This window comes from Eutrigla gurnardus (assembly GCF_963514095.1).
Source record: "Eutrigla gurnardus genome assembly, chromosome: 17".
Taxonomy (NCBI): domain Eukaryota; kingdom Metazoa; phylum Chordata; class Actinopteri; order Perciformes; family Triglidae; genus Eutrigla; species Eutrigla gurnardus.
This window is the reverse complement of record NC_139928.1, coordinates 21,914,650-21,927,139: the sequence shown is the minus strand read 5'-3', so window position 1 is coordinate 21,927,139 and position 12,490 is coordinate 21,914,650. Positions and strand designations below refer to the sequence as shown.

The following is a 12,490-nucleotide window of genomic DNA, read 5'->3' as shown; positions in this document are numbered from 1 at the left end:
GGGGGCAAATAATAATAAAAAAAAAAATGCAAATCACATCACTCAACACTGGCATGAGTTCTGCAGAAAACGGAGTGAATTATACACTTTATTACGGCGTGTAATGACAAGCCCTGCTTGAGAAAGGATGGAGCACATAATTACATTTGTGGGGGTTATCAAAAATACGAGCCGAGGCTTGAAGGAGGCAGCGGGCCGTCGCCGCATCTCTGTTTGAGAGCGATAGCGGCGAGGGATGGAAGCAGGTGTGGTATCCGTGGAGACGGAGGATGCAATCGGTACGCTCATATGTGAGAAACTGGAGAAAAAACATCAAATCCCTGTAGGTTTCCAGAGTCATCCCACCAACCCACACCCGAAATCCCCATCCATCTTCCTCGTCACTCACGTTCCCCCCCGTCATCTATCACCGGGACACGGGGGACGGCTTCATGTTGTTGTAGCCTAAAGTGGAGAGTGGAGGCGGGCGGGGCAACAGCTGTGGTTTGCAGCTGGAGCTTCAGACTCCAATCAGCGAGGCGCCGTGGACGGCGGGGGCCAGGTGAATTAAGCACTCGCAGATTAAACGGCTTGTAGGAATAAAAATGTTGGCAAACAGCCGGCTGACTGTGGCAGCGCTGCTCTTCAGTGTGTGTGTGTGTGTGTGTGTGTGTTACTGATGATGATTATGCTTTTTGATTAGTGTTGATGATCTCCCAGCTCCCCGTCTCTCCTCTCTAACACCGACACCCACAGCTAAAAACTGTCCAAGACGTGACGCCAAAACACACGAGGAGACGTTGACGGGTAGTGGCGTGCGACCACACTGAACTCACCATCCCGACAAGGGATGGAGGGGGTATTTAATCTACTTGAAACTTTTGGGATGGCTTCCTTCATGTAAGGCCTGAGTAAACGCTCTGCAGGTGGTGTCGAATCCTCCGGCGTGGCGTCGGAAATGACGGGGAATCACAAAGGCCTCTAGTGATACGACCCATCAAGATACTCCAGCTTGGGTCCTTTTTTTTAAAGCCTCGTCACAGTTTGACTGAATTATTGCTTTTATCCCCAGCTGTCTCTTTCTGGAGTCGAAGCCGAATCATCTTCTATTGACTTGTTTAAACAATCTTTCACTTTGTGCATCAAATAAATGTTCTTCTGGACCTACTTTTTCTAAAAAGCCTGGCAGCCATTAAAATATGTCCAGACATATCTTCAAAAATGGCTGCAACCTTGGATTTTCAGGTGGCTGCCGGCCTTTTCTGAATACTATACCTCCTAGGCTTTATGACAAATTTGGTGCTTGCATCACAAAGTGGAAGATTCTTCTGAAATACTGACTTAATCTGCAGCACTATAATGCAGTGACGGTCCAAAAAAAGAGATATTTTTCAGAAAAATAAAAGACTACGAGTTAATTTGCTCATTAATTTCCCATGAAAAGTATGTCGAGCTCCCTTTAAGCCGGGTAGAAGCTGTGTCTTTGAAGCCGAGGTACCGATGCAACATCAGACCTGCATGTATTTTTCCGTTCAGATTTGAATCCTGGGGTCCTGATTCGATATAAACGCTCCCTTCAATAAAGCCTCTCGGGGTTTTATCTGCAGTGTATTGGAGTGCGTTGTGCATTATAGCAGAAGACTGCCAGCAACGCGTCGGATCATTCCCCATAATTCACTCAGGAGTTGGTAGAGACCAAACACGGAGCTAAAAGCTGAAATAATGTCTCTCTAACTGCTGGATGTGTTCATTAACTGTTTACAGTTTACAAGGAATCCTCAGTTAATCAATAAAGATCAGCATTCAAAAACCAATACTGGTGCAAGATTACACAGACGTGAACATAAAGTTGGCACAAAAGAGTAGGAGGGAAAAGAAAGGAGGTTTTAATGCCGAGCCAAGAGAAAAGGGAGACTTATTGGGTTGTTGAGCTGGAGTTTCACACTTGGGCAGACAGCTGTGGCAGTTATAAATATATCTGTATCACCAGCCGGGATCTGGATCTGTGAAGAGAGCTGAACCGCCTTCAGGAGGCTGGGATAAAAATAGCAAGCAGGGAGGGGGGGAGGCAGGGAGGGAGGCAAGGAGGGAGGGAGGGAGGCAGGCAGGGAGGCAGGCAGGGAGGGAGGGAGGGAGAGAGGGAGGGAGGGAGACAAGGAGGGGGGAGGGAGGCAGCGAGGGAGGGAGGGAGGCAGGGAGGGAGGGAGGCAAGGAGGGAGGCAAGGAGGGAGGGAGGGAGGGAGGCAAGGAGGGAGGGAGGGAGGGAGGGAGGGAGGGAGAGAGACAGGGAGGGAGAGAGGGAGGCAAGGAGGGAGAGAGGGAGGGAGGCAAGGAGGGAGGCAGGGAGGGAGGGAGGCAGGGAGGGAGGGAGAGAGGGAGGCAGGGAGGGAGGGAGGGAGGGAGGCAAGGAGGGAGGCATGGAGGGAGGCAGGGAGGGAAGCAAGGAGGGAGGCAAGGAGGGAGGCAGGGAGGGAGGCAGGGAGGCAAGGAGGGAGGGAGGGAGGCAGGGAGACAAGGAGGGAGGGGGGGGAGAGAGGGAGGCAAGGAGGGAGGGAGGGAGGCAGGGAGACAAGGAGGGAGGGGGGGGGAGAGAGGGAGGCAAGGAGGGAGGGAGGGAGGGAGGCAGGGAGACAAGGAGGGAGGCAAGGAGGGAGGCAAGGAGGGAGGGAGGCCAGGAGGGAGAGAGGGAGGCAAGGAAGGAGGGAGGCAGCGAGGGAGGGAGGGAGGGAGGCAGGGAGGGAGGGAGGGAGGCCAGGAGGGAGGGAAGCAGGGAGGGAGGCAAGGAGGGAGGCAGGGAGGGAGGCCAGGAGGGAGGGAGGGAGGGAGGCAAGGAAGGAGGGAGGCAGCGAGGGAGGCAGGGAGGGAGGCAGGGAGGGAGGGAGGGAGGGAGAGAGGGAGGGAGGGAGGCAAGGAGGGAGGCAGGGAGGGAGGGATGGAGGCCAGGAGGGAGGGAGGGAGGGAGGCAAGGAAGGAGGGAGGCAGGGAGGGAGGCAGGGAGGGAGGGAGGGAGGCAGGGAGGGAGGGAGGGAGGGAGGGAGGCAAGGAAGGAGGGAGGCAGCGAGGGAGGCAGGGAGGGAGGCAGGGAGGGAGGGAGGCAAGGAAGGAGGGAGGCAGCGAGGGAGGGAGGGAGGCAAGGAAGGAGGGAGGCAGCGAGGGAGGCAGGGAGGGAGGGAGGCAAGGAGGGAGGCAGGGAGGGAGGGAGGCAAGGAGGGAGGCAGGGAGGGAGGGAGGGAGGGAGAGAGGGAGCCAACTGCTGCTGTCTCGACTGGATTTGATTAGCCCTGATGATGCTCTGCTCACCCCCAGCACCCCCCACTACTGTGTGTGTGTGTGTGTGTGTGTGTGTGTGTGTGTGTGTGTGTGTGTGTGTGTGTGTGTGTGTGTGTGTGTGTGTGTGTGTGTGTGTGTATAGTGTGTGTGTGTGTGTGTGTGTGTGTGTGTGTGTATAGTGTGACTAGATTCGTTCTCCCTGCACACAGACATGCTTACATCGGCTTTTCTCAGTGATCTAATCTTCTCGAAAGCATGTTTAAGTCAATATCACGGATAAATATATATGTATACATGTTTATATATATATATATACATACATATATACATACATACATATGTTTATATATATATATATACATACATATATACATACATACATATGTTTATATATATGTATACATATATATAAACCTAGTTCAAATGAGGACATGGCAGCGTTGCAGTGTTATCCAACACAAACGGTAACAAATCAAAAAGACATTTGGCTTGTTTTTTTTTCTCCCTTCAAATATTAAAACAAAATCTTTCCCAATGACATTTTATTTAAAGACTAACTGCTTAAAATCACCTGAGTCATCGTTTACGTTGGATTCTCTGTAACTGAACAACAGATGGATCATTGTGACCGTTTCAACATTAAACGTTGGGTGCTTTGACACCTGTAGTTCAGTCCTTTTGGTCCAAATTCACCAGAGCTTTGTATCGTCTGACCAACGGTCTGACGTCCAAAGATCAAATACACAGTTATGGAACGTTATGGTTAAAGTGAAACCTTTAAAAGTCTTTGAAAACCCACTTTGAGAGCCAGATATTACTGCAGTATCCATTCCAGTTATATCTCACAATGAAACCACCTGGAATGGGACTATTTCATTTCATATTTGGCTCGGTGAAGAGATGCACGTCATATTGTAAAGTATCCACTTTCAAAATAACTTTAAAAAAATGTAATTATATAATCTGATGTTGTCATGCCATCATTCGCTAACCGCCTTTATGGGAGGACTGGAGTAGCTCCTGTCGAAGCATGTAACTAATTAAAAAAACAACATTTTGACATCATGAATAAGTTTGAATCAAGATTACCGTGACCCCCCTTATCCTAACAGTGATCCCTAGATTGTAAGATCATTATGAACAAAAGTCACTGGATGCAGCTTCCCTTCATCATTTTAAAGGTAAAACCAATCAGGGCTGGACTCTTACAAACACAATGGACCCACAGCGGAGCCTTTGAGGAGTGGATGGCGCGGACGGGCAGGTGGAATGAGACATAAAGCCGCGCTGATGAGGTGAGAGGAGTAATTGACGGAGCCGAGTCGTGGAAGTGCCCTCGCTCTTCTTCCTCGGGGGGGATGAGTCATCCAAAATGTGTAAATAATCGGTAAAACCCGACGCGTCTGAGCGACGGGACCTCGCTCACCCCCGGCGGATCCATCGTACCCCGACAGCTCGCACATTTCCCCCTGACTTGGTGGGAGGGCGCTAAGATTGAGCGATGAAAGGTCAGCGAGATAAACGCGTTGACGCCTCCCGTGCTGATTACAGATCAGTCCTGATTGATGGCACTTACTGATAGTCTCCCTCACGTATACATGCCAACGGGACGCCAGGACCAGGACAACGCCAGCCAGTTTGGCAAGGTGTTTTTTTTTTTCAATTTATTGTGCATCTGTCATCACACCTCAGCCAATAACATTATTATCAGCTAATATACATTCTGTCACACACACCCCGACAAATCAACCGCACAACACCAGAAAGCATGCTAACGTATGCAGCGGCACAGCTCAGGAAGACAGCGATGGCAAGGTTTCATCAGCACTTCCTGTTACAGATCGGATCGGGAGGCTCGGCTTGTTAGGAAGGTTTGAGGCCACGTGTGTTTTTAAATGCAGGAGCTGAGGTCAGATAACGGAGAAATATGGAAGGGAAGCATCGGAGGCGAGAGCATCCATAACGGACGACAGTCACGACGCAGAGTGTTTTTAAATGATTACATTCCACAACATCTGTGCGTGACAGCTGGAACGTCCGGGTCTACGCCACTGTGACTTCTCAGCATCTGGGATTGTATTTTTGGGTTTTAAATGTCATTTTGAGACGTTTTGTCCAAGTAAAGTAGGAAACTCTGCTGATTAAATTAAAAGTGGGTTCGCCCCAAAGTAAGAGACAACTTCCCACTAATTAGTCAACTAATTGCCCCAGAGTGGGCTGCCCCAGAAGATTCTGGCCACGTCAGCCTAACTCTTTATGAAAGCTCGGCCTCGCTGCTCAAAAGGGCAAACGGACTGCTGCATCTGCACTGGATGGAAATCCTGAGGTCTTTATAGAAGTCTTATGGACACGAGGCTGTTTGGAAACATCTAATACTTAATTCAGAATGCCCTAATAAGGAAAACCTGTGTAAATAAAGCAGTAAATTAGAGATGTATCATGTTATGGAGAGGAATCAAATTCCTTTAGAAATATATCCCCCTGACGTCTACTGTACATCTAGGAAATAGGAGGAGGAGGCGCTCCATGCTATGTAATTGGCTTTACTTTAACCGTTGCCTTCCAACGGCTAATTCTGAGTTGTCAGTCAAACCTCTAATAAGCCCGACGACGAGCTGCTGAGCTTTCCCTTCTGTTTCTGAAAGGTATCGGACGTCTAGGTTAATAAATCCAAAGGGAGGAGAATTATGCTCGTGCAGCCTGAGGGGGATTTGTCAGGACAGCGGGGATGTAAAGTAATGCAATCGATGGAATTTGCTCTTTACAGCGGTCAGAATCTCAGATATCCATCCAGGAGAAACGTCCATGAAATACCCAACGTGGGAAGATATGACCCCAGGTGAGTTCCCTTCAGTATCAACAGTAATCCTGGTGATTGTTTTCTGCACGGTGAAAAAAATGTATCATCAGATATCTCTCTTTCTATTTGTTTTTTAATAGACATTGTAAGTCACTTTAATTTCCATCTGGGCCTCCTTCAATTGTATACACTAAACATGTGAGAGCTGCTATAGCCTGATTTTAATTATTAATCAGACGTTTTAGACCATTTTAATGTTCATCTGGGTCTCCTTCCATTATAGACACAACCTAGTTATTTACAGAAAGCTCTCTCTCTCTCTCTTTTGTCATTTATTGTTATTATTTTTTTTAAATAAACATTTTAAATCAACTTAAATTTCCATCCGGGCCTCCTTCAGCTATGTACATTAAAATGGGAGTGCTGCTGCAGCCCTTTATGCCTCGGATGTTCCCACATTTCCACCTCCACCATCCACAGTTAAACACTTTTATTTAGACTTTTAGGACTAATTAAATGGAGCCATGCATGTTTCTACAAACTTCCTGTGCAGGCTCCACTCCTGATAGAAATCCATGTATTACAGATTGGACATATCTGTGTGTGCCTATAGTTTATAACTCTATATGATTGATGAAAACGTGTGATGAGTCTAACAAAAGCTTGCTCTTCCTCTAAAACGTGACCATGGACAGCATCCCCGGTTTCTCTCCACTGTTAGTCCAAAGAAAGCTGGAAAAGTTGGCTCAGTCTGGAAGAACATCTGAACATTGACCATCAATGTTAGTTTTCTCCTGAGGAGAGGAAACAGTCCCTCTGTTTTTTTAAAGGTAAGACTCAGAGTCACCTCAGTTGCAGGCCGTTATGACCCTCAGCAGGTCGACTCTCAGCCCGCCCACGTCTACCCTTCTGATCCTCAACTCCCCCATTTGCACTCTGTGCAGTTTTACACCAAAGAAAAACCAAAGTTTCCTCTCATTTGTTGCAGCTCCGAGTCGTTATTCAAAGAGCAGAGTGCATCTGCAGCCGAGGCAAAACCGCAGCCAAAGAAACTTCCTCTAACTAAAGCAGAAGTTTGCCATGGCTTTACTTCACTTATTGCAAATGCATGCAGACACTGTGCAACGTGTGCTCTGTGTGAACGCAGAGTTAAGTAGCCAGAAAACACTAAAAGCACAGTGCATGTTGGAGGCTTACCTTGATGTGGCTGTACTCGGCCCTGCTGGAGTCGCTGCTGACCGTCTTGGACTCGGCCCTGGATTTGAGGACTTGGCGTAGCGGACTGTTGATGGGCAGACCCGTCACGCTGATCCCGTCTGAAACAGACATCATGGCGTCGCTCAGTCAGCAACGAGGAGCAGGAACACATCACAGCATCAAACATTACACATTTTAAATGAGTCAGAATCTAATCTGAATATAATTGATAGACTATACCGTCCTGTGCTTTAAGACTGTGTGTGTGTGTGTGTGTGTGTGTGTGTGTGTGTGTGTGTGTGTGTGTGTGTGTGTGTGTGTGTGTGTGTGTGTGTGTGTGCGCGCGTGTGTGTGTGTGTGTGTGTGTGTGTGTGTGTGTGTGTGTGTGTGTGTGTGTGTGTGTGTGTGTGAATGCTATCCATATGTGAAGCAACTGTTTGTAACAGTGTTTTAAAGTGCTATATAAATAATAATGATGATTTCCCACTTTTGTCTTTTGTATATTGACTTTTATCTTGTTTTTATCTCCTTGATGGTAAATGTATTGTTCAGTGTCCTTGAGTGTCAAGAAAGATTATTATTCGTAGTAGTAATATAAATACTACTAATAATATTAATTGTTATCATTGATGTCATTATTCCTGTTATTCTTATGATTGTATTTGATTATTATTATTTTTCTATACTATATTAATATAACGTGGTTTGTCTTGTAAGACTGAAAATAGCACACTTGTCTCCCAGCTCCAAATACACCGGCAGGCCTTAAAGTTTAATTTGAAAAAGACAGAAGACCTGAGGTCACAGTGCTTCTACACGCATGTAATAAAGAACAAAGGGATGGTTTTATGCGTGTGACCTTGAGACAGTTGCAGCTGCACTATCAGTAGCTGCATAAGGCACCACCACGGGGGCTGCTGCTGCTGCTTTCAACCCACTCAGACAATACTCCAGAAAAAATGACGCCCAGAGCCCACACTCTGACGTCAAAGCAATCCTCTCTCTGACGTCAGTGGAATGCAAAGCCCTGCAATTACCCCCCTAGAGACGGGGGGAATTACCGGCCTCTGCAGCAGCCCAGGCCATCGGCTTCAAGAAAGAAACCATCAAGCTGTAACAACCACATGACTGGACGAGCGTTCCTCTCCAGGAAGGAAAAGACGGAGCGACGGAGCGACGGAGCGGCGGAGCGGCGTGTGTGGAATAAATATGTGTTTGTCGTACTGATGGAATTAATGCAGTGAAAATGTGGATTATGCTAAATTTGCCCCGACAGCAGGTAAACACAGAGGACGTGTTTGTATTAATACATCACAACTAAAGCAGATCAGAAAACAGGCAGACTTCTGGGTAAAAACAATAACAAATCCAGCCATGGATTTACTTATTACATCTTTCTCCTACTTAATAAATAACACGCTGCTTGTATCCACCGGGGGCTCTACCTCTATGTGCATGCGTTGTTCTGCCTCCAATTATAATCTCAAATAAAAGCTGCTTCTCTCGTCAGTAGAAGAACTCTGGCTTGTTGGAAACCAGCAGTTACAACGCTGTGATGTCACAGTTCTGGCCGAGGGAATCTTTGGTCTGAAAACACGTCTCACAGTGTGATTGATGGGATTTTTCACCATATTTCACTCCTACAAGTGTCGGCTTTCGTCTGGCCCAAAATATCGTTCTCTAAAAGCATCTGAAATGTGTGAATTCTCGTTATCGCCTCATTCTCTTCATCCTGCAGCAACAGATCAGATATGCATCTAGACGTAGGAGTGGCCAGACAGCGACAGAAGTGCTTTTAGACGTTATGATCCTTCGTTAGGGAACGCAGCCTGGTTTTTCGGGGGGAGATGCACATGACTCGTTGTGTCCCGTGGCACGGAGGCCGTGTGAGTAATGGCTGCTGTGATTAACGATGGCATCGCTCACGAGGAACAATCACCCCCCTCCCTTTAGACCCTCCTCCCAATCAGTATCTGTCTCGTTCTGTCTAACTGTCTGCAGGGAGAGTTTGGGGAGAACTCAGGGTTTCTATCACGGCCACGTCGCTGCCTGAGTTCAGGTAGAACCATCATATCTGCATGTCAGAGCCCGTGTAAAAACATTTAAATACATAGTAGGTCGTCAGATGGGGCGTTACAATCGTAAAATCACGTGACGACAGGAAAGAGAGTTCACCAACAAGACAATGGTGAGGATTTGATGTCAAAGCATGAAGCAAAGGTGACTATTTGGAAATATTTCAGATTTAAACCTGACAACCAGGAGTTTTGCGTGTGAAGCCATGGATTATAAACTAAACACGACGCAGCTGCACCAACCTGCAGCAAAAGATGTGATGTTACACTGATTCTTTATAACAGCTGGACCGCTCTTGTATGGATAACCAGATACATAGAAAAAGAAGTTCAAACTACTTAAAAACTGACATGAAGTTAGAACAAAATATAATAGAGAATAATTATTGGCACTCAAACACAGGAAACAATCCTTTCCTTCTGGCCAAAAATTATTTGTAGTTTCAGTCATTAATGATGCATAAAAAAAAATGGCAAAAGAATTGCAAAAAAAGGTAATTAAATTACTCTAAGTTTAAGTCCAGTGTTGGAGGATAGTTGACTATCCTCCAACACTGATTAGCAACGGTCTGAAGGTCATCACATCACATTTACAAGCCTTTTCTTCCTGGAAGACTTCTTGTAAATATGGAAAACGTGATTGTGTCAACATTTAAAACCCCTGTTCAATATCCTGTTCAAGGTGGTGGGAGAACCATAACAAACCCTGCTTGACCCGGGCCTCGTTTCACCGGCACCACATCCACTAATGATGGACGTTTCACAGCTGTAGTGTTATACTGTGTTATATATGCTGATGCCAAATACACCATTCATCCAAGCAACCACAAATATGCTACAGCATAAACCGGGATGGGAAGAGCCAGTAGACCTGTGAGGTAATAGACGTGGATCGCTGTGGTTACAGAAAGCCCTTCCATGAGAGCCATCTACAAACAGCTGCTTTGTTTTATCAGTAATGACTGATGATTTGACACAACAGCGATTGGTATTCTACGTATTGTTGGCCTCGACTTCAATAACGTGTGCCGGCATTCAGGGAAAACAAAACGGAGGCGCCCTGCTGAGAGATCACCTGTCGGACAGCGCGTCTGCTACCGTGGTCTCTCTTTTCCCCCTTTGATTTACTGTTAATTAGGTTTCTGTAGGTTGCACTCTTATCTTTGTCCGTGCAGCCGCGGTGGCTATCGCTGCTCGTGATAACGGCTCACTCCTCCTCCTGTTTTATATCCAACCAACTGGAAAACTGCATGGGAGAAGGAAACCACTTTGTTTGCCACCAAAGGATCCTTTAAACAATGTATATGACAAATCTACAACCACAAACAATATACACGGTCGCCCTTAAAGTTGGAATATTTGGTTTCAGACACAATCCTCTGTTTATTCCTATTTAAATCATCACTTTTAACCAGGTTCCATGATTACATTATGTGTCCCAGTTACACAGGCGGAAAGTATTAAAGCATAAAACATGTTTTGGTGCTATAAAAGTGCTTTGCTTTGCAAATTATTTCAATTTTATGGGAAACCCTGTATTTTGTGGTAACTTATATGGAAATATAAATATGAACAGATGAGACACGAGTGCAAATTAGGTCTTTGATGATGTAAACATTACACATTTTAATGTTGGTACCTAAAAAGTACTGAAGTTTGATAGCCAACGATAATTCCTACAAATGTTTTTGGGGGATTTTTTCATTTAGAAAACTCATACCAGACTCCAGATATTTAGAAGAGCAATTCATGAAATGGCTAAAGGTTTAAAAACAACATTGCAGATTGTCTCACATGTGTCGACTGAGGACAAACAGTGAGAAAACTCCCTTACTAATTTAAAAAGAGCGTCCGACTGCATCTTCCCCTCCGTCTGAGTCCTTTGCTTCACGTCGGTAGTCGTAATAATGCATTTCTTCCTGATGTTGATGCAGCCGTCACTGTGTCTTCACAGACAACGTTAATGCAGGCGACGCTCGCACCGTCTGATATGATGAAGCTCGCCAAGTCCAGGCCCATTACGCCGTGAGTGATGACATCACTCCATCGGATCCTGAGTTATGGAGTCGTGGTCTCAGGCTGGACCCCAGAAGTGAGGGAGGAACTGATCCAAGGTAAATCAATGAGGTATTTAAACGCTGCCTCTGCCTCAGCTGGAAAACACGGAAGGACGTCGAGGGCCGGGCGGCATCACGGTTAAGTCTGATTGACTGACGTCCTCCACAATGTGCATATAAATACAGCCCGATCAATTAAAAAGCACATAATTAGTGAGAGAAATCCTCTAATGATATGTAACGTCACTCTTAACCTCCTGACAGGTACAAAGCACTTTGCACCTTGGACTGCAGTGCAGCAGTCAAACGGGCTGCCAGACGTCTCATATTAGATGTTATATTTAATACAGAGAGACGCTGATGTAACACAATGTACCAGCGGTTCACACACACACACACACACACACACACACACACACACACACACACACACACACACACGCTGTGAGCGTTGGTTTATCCTGCGGCTGTGGAGCTGGAGGAAGAGAAGGCGTGAAAGAGGAACAGAGAGTTCTTTTCACCTCGCCGAGCTGACGGCAAAAAAACCTCCATTCATCCACATCGTCAGCATCGTTGTCGATACAAGGCGTCGACAACGAACAACAGCCAAGCAGCGGCATAGTTTTACATTCCCAAACTACTAACATTAAGAGTATCAACTTCTAAACTAAACTTCCCCAGTTATAACACAGTGACTGTAAATGAGCAAATAGATAAGTACTTATTTTAAGCCGCATTGGATAAAAGCGTCTGCTAAATGCCCAAAATGTAAATGTAAATATCCCAAAATGTACACTTCATAAATCCTATTTTGCCATTCTCACCATTTAAGATAAGATATTCCTTTATTAATTTACAGGGTTACAGCAGGAAAGTCTATCTCAATAATAATAGACTATGTGCACAGTATGAACAAATTAACAGTTAAAAACAGCTAAAATACACATTGTTTGTGCCTTCCCATGGCCGCCAGCTTGTATGCCAGCGCAGTAAGAGAACGTGTGTGTGTGTGTGTGTGTGTGTGTGTGTGTGTGAGTGAGTGAGTGAGTGAGTGAGTGAGTGAGTGAGTGAGTGAGTGAGTGAGTGAGTGAGTGAGTGAGTGAGTGAGTGAG

General features: G+C 46.1%; 1 protein-coding gene across 2 annotated transcripts in view; it reads right to left on the bottom strand.

Moving 5' to 3' along the window:
- trappc9 (trafficking protein particle complex subunit 9) overlaps positions 1-12,490 on the bottom strand; it is a 128,836-nt gene that overhangs the window by 76,041 nt on the left and 40,305 nt on the right. For both annotated transcript variants that reach the window (XM_084032446.1, XM_084032447.1), the window contains one exon: positions 7,247-7,365. In XM_084032446.1, coding sequence (XP_083888572.1) covers positions 7,247-7,365 — 119 coding nt within the window. The remainder of the gene's footprint in view (positions 1-7,246; positions 7,366-12,490) is intronic.